We start from the raw sequence: 16,650 nt of genomic DNA, 5'->3' as shown, positions 1-16,650 counted from the left end.
CGGAAGGCTCTTTCCCTAGATATTCACTGCCAGATTTTAAGTAGTAAATCCTCCTCTGCCAAGCCTCCTGCTTCAACTTCATATTTCCTTTTTTCTCCTTATTTTGCTCCATGAAATGCTGACTTCCTGACACAGCGCTATCCAGTGTAAACTTTTTCCAATGATGGAACAGATGGCTATGGAGCAGTTAAAATGTGGCTAGTGAGACTGAGGAATTGGCTTTTAATTTAATCTTATTTTAATGAATTAACTTAAACTTGTAAAATTTGTTTCAAGTCATTTAGTTATATTAATTAATGTTAATTAAATGTGAATCTAAATAGGCATTTGTTGCTAGTGGCCACTACACTGGACTGCACGATTCATCTAGAATCTATTTGTGTTTGATGGTGAAGGGATCAAGAGTCTTTTTTACAATATTTACAGACAATTTTCCCCAGCACCACTTGTTGAAAAGACCATCTTTCCTTCACTGTTCATCAGTGCCACCTTTGCAATGAATCAACTATCCATATATGAGGGAGTCTGTTTATAGATTCTCTATGTTGCTTCATTGGTCTATTTGTTTATCCTTGTGTCAATTACATGCTGTTCTACTTAGCCTATCAATATAATGTCTATATTATATCTGGTAGAGTTGAGTCCTCCAACTTTACTCTTTAAGACTGATTTGGTTCTTCTTGTCCCTTCAAATTTAGTGATAAATTGTAGAATCTGCTTGCCAATTTTCACCAAAAAATTTACACCAGCGAACAAACACACTGCTGAAATTTTAATTAAGGTTTGCACTGAATCAATACCTAGTTGGGAAGAACTGACGTTTATACCACCGTATTGAGTTTTCCAATCAAGGAAACGTTCATATTTCTCCACTTATTTAGGATTTAATTTATCTCAAGAGTATTTTACACTTATCTGTATAAAAGTTGTACACATCTTTTTTTAGATTTATTGCCATGTATTTGAGGTTTTTGATGCTACTGAAAATAGAATCTTCTAAAATTTCATTTTAATTGCTGGTATACAAAAATGAAATTAAATTTTTACACTAACTTGATATCTAGTGATCATCCTAACTTTTAATAGTTAGTCTGTAGATTGTTGAGAATACTCTCAATACATAACCTGGCCATCTACAAATAATGAGAGTCATAGTTCTTCCTTTCCAGTACATATATCTTTCATTTCTTTCTCTTGCTTTATTGCACTGGCTAGGACCTCCCAAACAATGGTGAACAGAATGATAATAGCAGGCATCTTTGTGTTAATGTTGGTAACAGGGGTAAAGTTTTCAATATTTCACAATAAACTGTGATATGTGCTGTAGGTTTTTTTATGGGTCCTCTAACAAATTAAGGAAATTTTCTTCTATTGGTAATTTACTGAGTTTTCATTTTCTCTTTATCATGAATGGATGTTGAATTTAATCAAACACATATTCCAAGACTATTAATTCCCATTTTAGCTTATGTAAGTAAAGAATTCAAGAATAAAATTCATTTTTGCCCGAATTTAAAAAGTATTTTCAAAGTTTTCATGTGTATCAATCTTTTTTCTTTTATTATTATTATTTAAAATATTTTTCCACTTTATGTTGGCAAAAATTGTATATATTTAAGGTATGTAATGTGATGGTTTCATATGAATATACATTGTGAAATGCTCACCATAATCAAGCTAATTAGCATTCATTACCACAGTTGTTACATTTTTTTTTTCTTTTCATCCCCCTACTCCCCTCCCCTTGGGCAACCACCTGTTTGTTCTCTGTATCTGTGAGTCTGTTTCTCTTTTGTTATGTTTGTTCATTTGTTTTGTTTTCTAGATTCTACTTATAAGTGAAATCATATGGTGTGTATCAATCTTCTAAGAGGAATAAAGTCTATCCTTTTTGTTTTGGGACTTAATAAGATACATTTATTATTAGATGTTCTACACAGATACCACATGCACAGAAAATAATGACATTTTAAAATCACCACCATTAAACTATTTTTTTTTTTTTTTTTTCCTTGCGTTATGCGGGCCTCTCACTGTCGTGGCCTCTCCCATTTGCGGAGCACAGGCTCCGGACGCGCAGGCTCAGTGGCCATGGCTCACGGGCCCAGCCGCTCCACGGCATGTGGGATCTTCCTGAAACGGGGCACGAACCCGCGTCTCCTGCATCGGCAGGCGGACTCTCAAGCACTGCGCCACCAGGGAAGCCCTAAACTATTTTTTAAAGATTTACTTTAAGTTCTTCTACTGAACAATATACATTTTAATCAAGTTGCAAATTATGTCAACCTCTTACTTGTTTCATTTTAATTTTGTGTGTTTAAAATTTAACTATTAAATGAAAATTGATTAACTCACCAGTCATATTGCAATACAGAAGAAATGGTTCCAGGGGACCACTTCCATCTGCATCTATATAGTAAAATCCTGAAGTACTTCCTCTATGCTTATAGGCTTCACATGACTGCTCATAGATAGCTGTAAAAAAAAAAAAAAAAAAAGTATCATCATAAGTAAAATAGTATAAAATTAATTTCTTTAATTTTAATTTGGACACAGAATACTCCAAGTCTTGAAATTTGTATGTACATCACTGACCAGGAGAAAAGGTAACACACACTTTAAAACAAAACTCATTTTTTAAATTACTATGGTTGAAAGAAGGTTAGAAAAAAGGAAGAATGAGATTGTATTTTATGGCATTTCTTTTTATGATTAAAGGAATATGAGAATAAAAATTTAGTTCATTTTTACATTAGGTAAAACAACAAAGGAGACGATAGTTGTTTTAAATGTTAAGATCCTTATAAGCATAATGTGACTTCCATTTTGGACATGCATCCAAATGGATCTTTTGACAACCATTTTGGAATTTCTAATTCTAGTATCACCTTGTAATAACCTAACATGTGAAGCACAATAGCGTAATCTCCTTAAATAATCTGCTGTTATTCAAAAATTATGCAATAGAAAAGTTTTAAATAATGCTTTAACTAGTCTCCTTTCTCACATAAAATTATCTATAGGTAAAATCCTTTTTTCCATAAAACAAATATGATTTACAAAGCTTCTTGTGAATAATTTTAAAAGTAATTTACATAAGAAACTTTCTCTAATGCTCTGTAATGAGAATTTAAGATAATTAAAATCCAAAGCAGAAGAAATATAAAATATATGCCCTCAAGTGGTCTCAGTGTGTTTTGATCCATAATTGGATGTTTTTAATTACACAATTATATATTTGCCATGTACAAGGCTTGATATTAACAACTGTATATGATGCACTCATCTCATTGAACACTTGGCCAAATGTAATGGTGATTTCCATCAAGCTTTTAATTTTGTGAAATGAGAAATAAACCATCCCCTGAATACCATTCCTTGATGTATTCTAAATTTTCAAAATTATGTTAATGAGTTTTTAGATCATATGAAATAATGTAACTAATTTTCTCAGTGTTGCAGAGATTTCAGCTAATCATACATATTTACTTCTCTACTCCTCCACAGTTTCGTGGTTTTATTTTACTGCTATTGTATGTTACACAGACAGAAATATAAGATGGACTGGTTTCTAGTCACATTTGTATTTTGTGCAGTGAAGTGGGCATATGAAAATGGTTCATTTATATATTACTATATATACTATTACTATACACGCATATATGCATTGATAAATTCTTTGAAAGAGGCTGGGATATAAACATAACTTTGCAGAGAGGGCTGGTATTAGAAAGGACGCACAATTGCATGAGGGTAATTGGGAGTACTTTTGCTTTATGTGTATTACTTGGCATTTTAACATATTATTTTCTAGTAAAACCTTTTAAAAGACCCCCATCACTCACGCTCCCTCAACTCAGGCTAATGATACTGATGGCTTCATTATAATTGGGTTTGTCATCCTGGCCCCATTTCCCAGAATCGCCATTGGCAAAACCCTTCGGCTCCCTTTAGACTACCTGCTCAAGAACCTAATAAATTAACTCAATGACTGGATCACATTGTGGGCCACAGATGAAAATACGTTATTTTTTCACCGTCTGATTTTTTTGGCTCAGAGATGTTTGTGTTTATATTTAGATTTAGTCACTGATAACAGTTGAAAATAAACAAACAGTCAATTAAAACACATTCTATTAGCTTTCTGTTTTGAGTTAGTTACTATAATTGGGATGATACCGGATATGAAGAATTAAAATACACCGTCCCTTTGCTGCTGGTGACTTGGGACAAGTAACTTGGCCCTGGCTTGAGTGACAGCAGGTGTTCTTCCTGTTCTCATGAGGCACTCCAACCCACACAAGCTGATGACCCAGGAAAGACTGGCTGCAGTGATGAAGGCACGAGGGTGAGGCCAGAAGGTCCCGCCGCCCCTGCTCACGCCCTCTCCAGCCCTGAGTCAGGACTTCTGAGGGTCTCTTGTGGAGCCTCCGGGGGTGGGAGCCCAGGATTCCAATCTCAACTCCAGCAGGAGTACAAAGCAGTGCACAGTGAAGAGACGAGAGTGGGACTGCACCTAGCGCCCTTGCCTGAAGTCATGGCTATGGGCCAATAGTACTGAGAGTTAAGCTGCTCAGCAACGTCACCAACAATATGAAAAAATGGGAAGGAAAAAAATGGGCATTTGGGTCTCCCCATCCCACGTCCTGAACAAGTAGACAAGAAAATGACATGAGTCTTACGACACGTGCAAAACTTTTCACCAGGAAAAAAATGAACGGCTTCTAACACAGGAAAAGAGTATTTGGTTGTGGTCCCAGCCTCTGGAGCATAATTGCAAGCGTTCACATTCTCACTGTGCCTCAACTATTCCAGGAGCTTCTGGGCATGGTGATTAAACTCTCCCTGTAACCTAGTAAACTAGGGATAATAGCGATGACTACACCCACCTACTAAGGTGGTCATCAGAATTAAATAAGTTGGGACATGTAAAATACTAGAGCAGTACCTGGCATTTAGAAAATACTCAATAAAATTAACTATTATGATTAATTCCATTTCTACCATCCTTATTCTCATCATCCTTATTAATGGAGTTGCAAGAGAATTGAAGGATCACCTATTCTGCACTGTATTTTATGCTTATCCTTAGCTACCTTTGTTTTCTACACATGTTTTCCCCCTGCCAGCTCTCTTACTCTTTTCTGTCTTGCTTTATTTTATGTGCTTCTGTAAGCTACCTTGACTACTTTAGGAAAAGAAGTGTGGACTAAAAATAAACTAGAAATCAACTGAATGCTAATAAGATCCAGGGTTGTACACACATGGACATATAAACACACAACAACAACAAAAAAGGGAAATAAATAAGGGAATCAGGACAGAGGCAAGAACCACAGGTGTGTGTGGCTTACAGTTGTGGCAAGTTGCTCCCCTGTATCCAGTGTTTGTACAGTTGCAGTGAAAGGTGTCCCAGGACTGGGAACATTGACCACCGTGTTCACAATAATTGGGCAAACACCTAAAAGAAGGTGCAGATACAATTACTACTATTCATTTTGAGAAATCACAAAATACTGACAATTTATACATGATCATGTGAAAGAAGAATGTCAACAGTAACCTAACGAGTAAATACAGCGTGACTAATGGTCATTCCATTTGTCGTTATGGTACCTTAATCACAAAACTAAACCTTAGATCAATAAATTCATCAGGTTTCAACCAATTCTCAGGTAGCTGTGACTGCTTAATTTTCAACATGTCGTACTATATCATAGCCCTTTCTTTTCCCTAGTGACATAACACTAATTCAATATGTTGCCAGAAACATCAATAGTTCACATAAAATAACATTTAATCATACTGATTTACTATGCTGAATATTTAAAGGAAGAGGGAATAAAGAAGAGAGAAGGAAAGAAGGAAGTGGGAGGGAGGGACATCTCTATTCACTTGGTGTATACATCCAGGAATGCTGAAGATGTACAGTATAGATGCACAAACTCCAAGCAGTGGGTCAGGGTGCATTAGGATGCTGAATCAAAATCACAGGGGCTCCCAGGATATCTTAAATTTTTAAGAGAAATACAGGCATACTCAACATCTGTCAAGCACTGAGCAACTTATTAGCTTGAGGTAGTTAAATTTTAACACTAAATAGTAATACATTCCACTTAATCATGTCCTATCTTTGAGAAGCTGAAGTCTTAGTAGTTGTTAAAAAGTAACACCATGTGAAATCAAGTTGAACACCATGTGAAATCAGGTTGAACAAAAGTAAGGGTAGCAGTGTCTGATCTGATCCCAAGCTCTGAAAGGTAGACTACATTAAAAATAAAATATTTTTCAAATTTTATATATATAATTTTAAAAAATATATAAAAGTAATATATGTATAAATTACTTTTTAAAAGGTTCCTAAATTGTTAGGACAGGGCTGCCCTGGTGGCACCGTGGTTGAGAATCCACCTGCCAAGGCAGGGGACACGGGTTCAAGCCCTGGTCCAGGAAGATCCTCCATGCTGCAGAGTAGCTAAGCCCGTGTGCCACAACTACTGAGCCTGCGCTCTAGAGCCTGCAAGCCACAGCTACTGAAGCCCGCACACAGAGAGCCTGTGCTCTGGGACAAGAGAAGCCACCACAATGGGAAGCCCGCGCACCTCAACTAGAGAAAGCCCATGCACAGCAACGAAGATCCAAAAATAAATAAATTAACTAATTAATTAAAATAAATAGATAAATAAATAAATAGTTAGGACATAAACCCTTGTAAAGTTGCCTGGAACTAAGCCACTGTTTAAATGAAAACATTAGTTATACCTTTTGGCTTAGGACACTGTGAAAAAATTACCGAAATACATTAAGGCACCCTGGACAAAAAAGTTGAAGAGCTTCTGGTATCAACTCAAATAGCCCTGATCAAATAACTGATGCTTTTTAGAATTTAAATTGAAAGTTATATTGAGACCAATGCTCTCATTCACCCCAGAATAAAAAAATAAATAAATTACAAAACCCGTCAAGAATATATTCTTGATGAAGTCTCTGCCGCCTCCCTTTTTAAAACTAAGACTGGGAACTGCATGTTTTGCTTCTAGGATTTTCCCAATTTTAACTGAAAATAATGTTACTGTTTTTCCTGATTATAAAAAATACATATCCGCTGTACAGAAATCAAACTATATAGGAAACAATAGAGAAGAAATATAATTTATAATTTCAATATATAAAAATTACCACTATAAACATATATGTGTTGTGTATAACGTATTATGTTCATAAATGTAATCATAAAGTACACGCTACTTTACAGCCTTTTTAAGGATTCAAAAAAAAATAAAGGGCATCTTTCCATGCTGATTAAGTTTATATGTATTTTAGCATTTTTATAGATTTTACAGATTCACAGGATAGTCAAAGAATATTTAAAGAGGTATTTAATTTTTTAAGCATTTCAAATCAATAACAATCTAGAAGAAAGAGGGAATTTTTAAAATAAAATTAAAACAAAAACAATTCTAATTGGTAATCAGAAAAGAAAAGGACAGAGAAGGCTATTCTTTAACAGACCTCGAACAATGTTTTAAAAGGGGGCAGATATGAGTGACTACACCTAAAATTCTAAAGAATGAATCTATTGTGATACATGTACTATTTCTATTTGATCTGCTGCAAAAGATACTGTGTCCATTTTCCTAGATTCCTGTTAGACTTGACTTTTCATATTTTTTAATTACAATGTGAAAGACTGGATTGTGGATTTTATTTAAATTCATCATATAGTAGTTCTGTTTGACTACTAGTAACCTATGGCAAATTACACTGTAGAGTGAAGTACTCATTCTCACTAAAGGTTTTAAACAATTATCTTTTATACTTTTCTCCCTGAGAGTCATTTCGATACAAAGTAGAACATAAACAAACGAGTATATCAACATGCCCCAAACTGAACTGGTGTGTATGATTTTATTTATTTATTTATTTATGGCTGTGTTGGGTCTTTGTTGCAGTGCGCGGGCTTCTCTTCTTATGGAGCATGGGCTCTAGGCACACAGGCTTCTGTAGCTGTGGCATGTGGGATCAGTAGTTGTGGTCTACAGGCTCTAGAGCGCAGGCTCAGTAGTTGTGGTGCACGGGCTTAGTTGCTCCATGGCATGTGGGATCTTCCTGGACCAGGGCTGGAACCCGTGTCCCCTGCATTGGCAGGCGGATTCTTAACCACTGCACCACCAGGAAAGCCCCAGTTGATATTCTTAAAAAGTTGATATCAAAAGATTTCCTTAACACTATTGCTTAATAAGTGGTTTAGGTCCAAGCAACTTAATAAATATTTGTGTCCTTATCAATTGTCACCCTTACCCCACTCCCACTTGGGTTGCTGCCCCAAGACATGGGGACATGGAGGACAGCTCCCTTTGCAGTTCTGTCCTCACCTCCATCGAGGGACTGATGGCCATCAGCCTCAGTCAGCCCCCACGCAGATTTCCTTGCAGGTCCACAGAGGACAAGGGGAGGGCTTCTAGATGAGTGTGTTTGTGTGTGTGTGTGTGTGTGTGTGTCTGTGTCTGTGAGTAAGAAAGGTGTGAGTGTGTAAAGAGTATAGGAATGATCTTATGAGTGTGCAGGTGCATGTGTAAAGATGCTATGGGTCTGTGAGAGTATGTGTGTGAGTGTGCTTGTGTAAGGATGAATGAGTGAGGAGGTGTGTGTGTGTGTGTGTGTGTAGATTGTGTGTGACAAGTGGCTTTGAGATATGAGTGTATGCGTGTATAGATGTGTGTGTGAGATTTGTACAATGACATTAGTTTACACATAAAGAATGTGTATAAATGACTGTGTGGGTGTGAGTGTGAGCACATATGTAAATTTATGTACACCTTTATATGTAGGTTTGATCCAACTTAGTTACAGTAAAAAGAGAACAACACTGTTTAAGATTCTGTCAGATGGTTTTTTTGGCTGTGTCTCATGGCTTGCAGGATCTCAGTTCTCCGAACAAGGATTGAACCCGGCCCTTCGGCAGTGAAAGCATGGAGTCCTAACCACTGGACCGCCAGGGAACTCCCTCTGTCAGATTTTTAAATATATTTTTAATGTTCCTGTTTGTTTCAACTGCAATTTATTAAGCCATAAAATTCTGTGCTTAATCTACATAGATTAAGCACGAACCGCAATACATGCTGACGTGCACCCAGGGAAGTGGTACAACAGGGCAGCTAGCACGCAGGGGGACTTCCTGGAGCAAGGGGGCTTAGATCCGATGCTGGGCTCTGCCTTTAGCCATGTCCCCTTAGCCAACTTACTTAAACGCCCTGTGCATCTATTTCCATGTTTACAAGAAACAAACACTCTAAGAACAGGTTCTAAGGGTTTTTGTGAAGATTAATTTAAATACATATCAATTTATTTATTTAAAATAAATTTTAGAACAGAGTCATTGCACAAGTCTCTCACACAATGCATAAGCTCACTCACATATCCAAAATTGCCCTACATACTCACACAAGTCGTGACACACACAATCACACAAGTCCTCAAGCATTAACCCATGCATGTGTACATTCACACATGTACACGCTCACACACAGCCACACCATCCCTACACACACACTTGTAAGGTCATTCAGACACATTCCCAGGCCCCTCACTCACTCACATCACCCTACACAAGTCACTCACACACACACAAACCTAAATACTAATTCATGTTAAGTTAGAATACAACCTAGTAAACAGGGTTTTTTTTAAGTCTCTATTTAATAATGCTTTGGAAGCTATGTCAACAGGTATAGCAAATACGACCAAGATAGATGGATACATATTTTCTTCTGAGTATAAGAGAATGGAATGAATTTAGAGATACTTTTGGAAGTTTAAAAGGTATACAAATATAAAAGGTACATTGGTTTTTGCTGTTATTTTTATGATTTCCAGGGTTACCATTAGCCTAAAATTTTCTTTAAAAAATGTATAGACAAGATCTATCCATAATTTGCTAATTCTGAAAAGCGTTTTTAAGGTGTGGTACCAAAACCATAATTCTCCTATTGTGCTGTATCATGCTCTGTTTTACAAGCGTGCACCTCCAGAAAGCAGGCAAGATGGATTCCTTGTGTAAAATGGCAGCTTCAGAGAAACCCATATTGGAGAGGTGTGGGTCTACTTGTACCAAAAGAATGTTCTGCGATCTGAGATGGTCAAAATGACCATCACTCATAGTGTGGATGACCGAACCTCCCCACCCATTGAGGGTGAGGGCTCCCTGCTTCTGTGAGTGAGACCCACCTCAAGAGAGCTGGCCCAGGGAGCCTTGCTACAGGGCTTCCCCAAAATCAGGATTAACGTTCCTGAGCTGGCGTGGCTGTAATTACGGAGATGGTCACTGTCATTTATTCCCCAAATCAAGCCAACTGAGGTTTATCGTCTCAATTCTCCCTTTATCATCTTTCATTATAGAAAGTATTATTTTCTCTACAAATTGAGTTAAATAAACACATATTCATAGAGAGGAAATGATGTCCTTCTAATCCATTGCTAAATAAGATTATAATTATTTTTTTCTACACATAGAATAATGTCTACTAGTGTTCAAAACAGGATCAACAGACATTGATAAACGGTCTTCAGATATAATAGATGTGTGTTTATGTTGATAAAATGCTTCATACAAATAAAAAGTTATTTTTAAAACTCAGAATTTGGGACTTCCCTGGTGGCGCAGTGGTTAAGAATCTGCCTGCCAATGCAGGGGACATGGGTTCGAGCCCTGGTCTGGGAAGATCCCACATGCCACGGAGCAACTAAGCCTGTGCACCACAGCTACCGAGCCTGCGCTCTAGAGCCCGCGAGCCACAACTACTGAGCCCGCATGCTGCAACTACTGAAGCCTGCGCACCTAGAGCCCGTGCTCTGCAACAAAAGAAGCTACTGCAATGAGAAGCCCACACACCGCAACGAAGAGTAGCCCCCACTCATCACCGCAACTAGAGAAAGCCTGTGCGCAGCAACAAAGACCCCACGCAGCCAAAAATGAAAAAAATATGTTAAAAAAACTCAGAATTTATCTGTTTGCTCAAAATATATATTGAACACTACTACACGGTTGGGGTTAAGTTTGTCACATTGTTTACTTTTTTTTTAATCTGGAATGGCTATGACATTCCATTCAACTCAATAATTAAAAATAACTGCCTTGATGACTGGCAAGATTATTTGGCTATAGTTGCCCATGCCTAAAAATACTTTAAAATTATTAACTATCAGTTATTATATTAAAAGTTACTTGTCCTCTGCAATGAACGCCCAAAGCTTGCACTAGCATGCCCTGTACTGGAGTTCCTATTGAAACTACTGGATCATCCTCACACGTTTATCAACACTACGGCTCCAAACTTTTTCACAGGGAGTTTCCTCTTCATTTTCCCTGCAGAGAAGATAGTAATGGGTTCTTAAAGGTACACATCAGGACCATAGCAACCAGTTAAATTCCTATGCCTCTGAAATATTATTCAGCTGTCAGGGAAGCAAAAGCCAGTTTGATAACTGACCACATAGGTCTCTGATTTACTGGTACCTGATGGTCTAGATTACTGTTAGGAAACCCTAAGCTATTGCGTTTAATGATATATTTTTGATACATTTATACCCCCCTAAAATTATAACAGCATCAACATCACCTTTTGTGAATTGGTAGCTATTTGTACATATAAATAACATGGTCACGTGTCTTCTAGCTAAATTTTATCACTGGAAATATGAAGTAGAAAACTAAAAGAATATTTTCTTATTTCTAATGTGCATATTATCTCTTTCCTGTGGAACAGATGCTGGTAAGAAAAAGGAGAGAAAAATGTTTGTTTTACACACAAATTTCAATCTGCTGCCAAAAGTCTGAAAATGGACAGGTCAAAATAAAGAAGTGAGATTGCCTTTACCTGTCTGTGATTCCACATGAGTCTATCTGAAGGTCGCTGAAGTTCCCAAGGGACTCCTGCTGCACTGAAATCAGATCTACCATCTTGTGACCGATAGAAATGAGTCTCATACATCCCTGAAACCCACCAAGTGGACTTTTACATTTGGATCCAAAGCTGTTGTCAGGACAACCTGATAAAAACAAAACAATACAAAGTTGATCAGGATACATCATAATGAACCAGGACTCAGTATCTTCACTAAAAAAAATTTTTAAATAGGCATTTGATTATTAAATTGAAATGGAGGGGAAAGCCTACCACAGTCATCATTCATTTGATCTAAATTACAAATAGCAATTCATACAAACATATTTCTCTTTATTACCACAGGATTCACAGGAAATTACTACTGTTATAATAATTATGTGCAAGGATACTAACTTGATCCCAACTTTAGAAATACACAGATCAGCTCCAGTATCCTGAACATGTCAGTCAGCAGTATTAAATTATATATAACTCAAACACAGGAACTTAGTCTTTTGGGATGCAAAAGGAAGAGCATAAAGGATGAAAACATGCACTGTATATAAGAAAAGACAAATCAATAATGCTGAAATACCTTTGTGTTTAAGGCTATTCGGAAAAGGAGTTACGACGACTTGGAATAAAATTACAACTATTTATGTAATTAAATACTTCTCATATGCATATAAGAGCCACATATACATGCATTTTAATAAATCATAATGGCTTAATGTCAAAAACATTTCATTGTTTGACTTTATTCTCTGCCTCATAAAGGAGTGTTCCGTTTATATTGATTTTTTTTCTAACATTTATCTAAGACCTGTTTCTAATTATTTAAATAATAAAGAACTATAATATTAACTATTTTTGTCCGGGGTTTAATGATGTTCTCAGTGTTTCTCTATCCAAGTGAAATAAACAATTTTATGGAGTATGAACACATATATTATATTTATGTATTCTTCATTAATCTTTCTTTGCTGTTACGGTTGTCAACCACTAATATAAATTCAAAGAATAAGAAATGAATCAGCAATTCCCTAATTCCTGTACAATCCATGCTAGTTTTCTACCTGGGAATTTCCATTATAATTAAATATTTTGACAGAGGATGTTTCTCCTTAATGCTTTGTTTTCCTAACAAAATACTTTTACCCAGCAAGGAAAGGCCAGGATTCATGCTTAAAACTGTTATCAGGCACATTGAAATATTATATTTTAAGCAATGGAGACTGAAATTTTAAATTTAATACATCAAGAAAAGGGGATGAAAGTTTTTTGAGTACCAGTCAATTGTACATGGTTCTACACACACTTTCAGTGCTTAAAATTCTTCTGTGGTATAGGATACAGTTACCATAATCTGGATGTGTTTTCTAGATGACTTATTAACCAATTAAGAATGTTAAAATAAAAACCGAGAGGACAGCAGTTCAATAATATTTGGGGGCAGCTACAATATGCCAGGAATATAAACAGCGCTGCTAACCTCCTTTTCTCCAGATGGTGTTTCCTGACACATTTCAAACAATTTCAGAATAAAATTAATTGTGCGGTATGCCTCTATAGGGAACAAAACTAAGCAAACTCACAGTCACAAGGAGAGGTCATGGAACTTTACAGAGAGCACAGCGGTCATATTATGAGGCCCTTCACATTCCTGGCTACAGTGTTTAATAAGCAAGAGATTCTAAAGAACAAAGTAGGGTTCAACCCAGGTTAGTCTCATTAGCCTATGATAACAGACATCCACAGGTTAATATAATGCAACAGCAGAGAGAAATTCAGCACTGAACTGGTTTGGGATGAAAGTTCTAAAATATGAAGATTTCTAGGGAATACTTCATGCTGAATTAATGGATGGATCCATTACTAGAGGCAGGCAGCATATAAATGATCATGGCAGATAAATGATCACTGCACGTACCAGAAGTAAGATGTCGGGTTTGACTTCAGGGTGGTGTAGCCAGTTCACTGGATGGATAATGTCTGATTTATACAAGCAGGAGTGTGAGGATTCTGCACACAGTCTAGTATCTCTAGCTTGTGCTGCACAGTGTGTTATTCAATCGCACAAAGATTGCATAGGGGAGTGCACAGAAGTTAAACTTTCCTCCATCCTCAATCTGGAGAACCCAGATTTAAATTTTATAGTTTATAAATGATAAAAGCTGACCTCAGTAAGTTTTTGAAAGGCATACATTTGAGGAGGGAGAAAACGTAAACAATGATGGCCGAAGAGTGGCGTGTGGCAGTATGTGCAGAATGCTGTGAGCTCCGGGCAGCCCACTCTCTCAACAGTCACACTCAAGACTGACACAGAAAACGAATACAACCCAGGCTGGTGGGACAGACTGCCCCCAAATTAACCACCTAAAGAAAGCCCTCCATCTAGATAAAACAGATCCTAGGAATAAAGGGGACTCTCATCCACACAGCAGAGAAGGTTTTCTAGGGTGACCAAACGCCAAGTTTGCTCTGGGGGTGGGAAGCAGGGAGGCTGCTCCCAGGACTCCAGGCTTTCAGTGCTAAAACGGGAGAGTTGGTGGTGCAGCAAAAATAGAAATAAGACTTCTCTTAAATAAAAATGAGACTCCTCTTTTCTGATAAACAAGGAAAATAAGGAAACAGTGAACAGGCTGGGAAACAACATAAACAGGCCTGAAAGAGTTAAGCAGTCTTGGTCATTCTTTAGCTGTTACTACTAACCAACACTTGTAGCTGGACTTCTTCACAAAGCTGATTACTCTCTGACTCCGTATGAATTACACTCTGCACCTGGCTTTCTCCTCCCCTTACACTCCCTTGTAGCATTCTTTGTTTCAGAAAGAAGGTCACCGGCCAATAACTCCAGAAAAGACCAACCCCAGTTACCAAGTCGCCTGATGCCAGCTGTGGCTGTTTCGAAATTTTGCAAAAGAAAAAAAAAAATGCAAGACCTTCATTAGGATATAAAATCTCTCCTATTCCCAGGGAGGGAGGGGGTGGGGGCTGCTGTGTCCTCTCTTTGCCTGGCAAAGAATAAAGCTACTTTTTCTCGTTCCTCCAAAACTCTGCTCTGTATTTCTTTTCGGCATTGGTGCACGGAGAGCCAACATTTTGGCATCGTTGGTCACCCCATTGCCAGTACCACTCAGACAATGAGCCCCTGAGCCAGTCCTGCCCTTTAGGGGACCCTATTCTAACCCTCCTCCAGCCACGATTCTGCCCATGGCAACAGGGGGTCTCACAGGGGAAGGTGATGTGCCCACTTGGAAACTGCTCCCCTCTAGCCCATCCCAGAATCCAGAATTCCCACCCCAGAAGCCCTACTTGGGCTTCCAGAAGGATGGACCTCCTCCACCAGGTCCTGGAGGCGCAAGGCTGGGAGGAGGAGGGAGAAATGTGGCAGCAGGAGGCCTCCTGCTTTCCTTTGGACCCTTGCTCGCAGCCCTGGAAATGTCAGGGTGCCCTGGGGCTTGCAGGGTATATACTTAGTGATTAATAGAAGCTCATGACAAGATCAAACATACTCTGGTACTTAAGGTTACCAACTGAGAAGATGATTGAACAAACAGAGATATTGCCTAAGTAAACTTAAGACTGGTTATTTAAATAAAAGCCCTGAAGCTGGACTTTTATTATGGAAGCTTTCACAGTATATTGTTTAGGGACTCGGGAACACCTTCACAGATGTCAAATCACAAGGAACATGACAGGAGGCATAAAACCCCAATTCAAGACGATGGTTACCTGGGGAGATGAGGAGGGATGATCATGGAGTGACAAATGGATGTTGGCAATGTTATCTTTCTTAAGCTGGAAAATGCATGTGCAGATGTGTATTTTAAAAATAATAATTAGTATTCTTTAAATTGTATATATGATGTAAGATGTGAACAATACAAAGTAACTGGGTGTGGGCTATTTGGCAACTCCCAGTGTATCTTTGCAACCCTCTGGTAAATCTAAAACTATTCAAAAATTATTAAGTTCATTTAATTAAAATGGTGTATATTATATGTATCATAATAAAAACAAGCAAAATTACAGAGTACACATGTGATATATTTCATTATAAAATATTATAGTATGAATAAAAATCAATCAAAATTTTGTACAAGAAATAGGTAGGCATCATTAAATCTGAACACGAAGGGTGTAAAATAATTTAAGAATGATGAGTCTATTTTCATTACTTACACTTTTATGCAGTCTGTTATTTTTAACATCTCTTTTTTGCATCATTTAACAAAATGTTTGGGTTTTTTTCTTACCTCTTTTGGTGCTTCTAAATCTTTTCCTTTGAAATGAAAGCTCTTGATTAAGTTGTTCTACACAGATCTTCCTTGACTTACAGTGTGGTTACATCTTGATAAACCCATTGTAAGTTGAAAATATCCTAAGTCAAAAATGTGTTTAATATATCCAACCTGCCAAACATCATAGCTTAGCCCAGCCTACCTTAAACATGCTCAGGACACTTACATTAGCCAACAGTTGGGCAAAATCACCTAACACAAACCCTACTTTATAATAAAGTGTTGAATACTCACGTAATTTATTGAATACTGTACTGAAAGTGAAAACAGATTGGTTGTGTGGGAACAGAATGGTTTAAGTGTATCTGTTGTTTACGCTTGGGATTGCGTGGGTGACTGGGAGCTGTGGCTCGCTGCCACTGCCCAGCATCCTGAGAGAGTATTATTCCACATGTCACTAGCCTGAGAAAAGATCAAAATTCAAAGTATGGTTTCTATTGAATGTGTATTTCTTCGCACCA

General features: G+C 37.4%; 1 protein-coding gene across 1 annotated transcript in view; it reads right to left on the bottom strand.

Moving 5' to 3' along the window:
• The window catches only part of LOC103075710 (contactin-associated protein-like 4), a gene marked incomplete at its 3' end in the record, with an annotated part of 244,633 nt that overhangs the window by 48,590 nt on the left and 179,393 nt on the right, over window positions 1–16,650 (bottom strand). The window contains exons 10-12 of the mRNA XM_007470921.1: window positions 11,877–12,048; window positions 5,355–5,461; window positions 2,356–2,475 (exon numbers count right to left, since the gene is read on the bottom strand). Of these exons, the coding sequence (XP_007470983.1) occupies window positions 2,356–2,475; window positions 5,355–5,461; window positions 11,877–12,048 (399 nt within the window). The remainder of the gene's footprint in view (window positions 1–2,355; window positions 2,476–5,354; window positions 5,462–11,876; window positions 12,049–16,650) is intronic.

The sequence above is a fragment of the Lipotes vexillifer genome, unplaced genomic scaffold (assembly GCF_000442215.2).
Source record: "Lipotes vexillifer unplaced genomic scaffold, Lipotes_vexillifer_v1.1 scaffold1852, whole genome shotgun sequence".
NCBI classification, from domain to species: Eukaryota; Metazoa; Chordata; class Mammalia; order Artiodactyla; family Lipotidae; genus Lipotes; species Lipotes vexillifer.
This window is presented reverse-complemented; position numbering and strand designations above follow the sequence as displayed.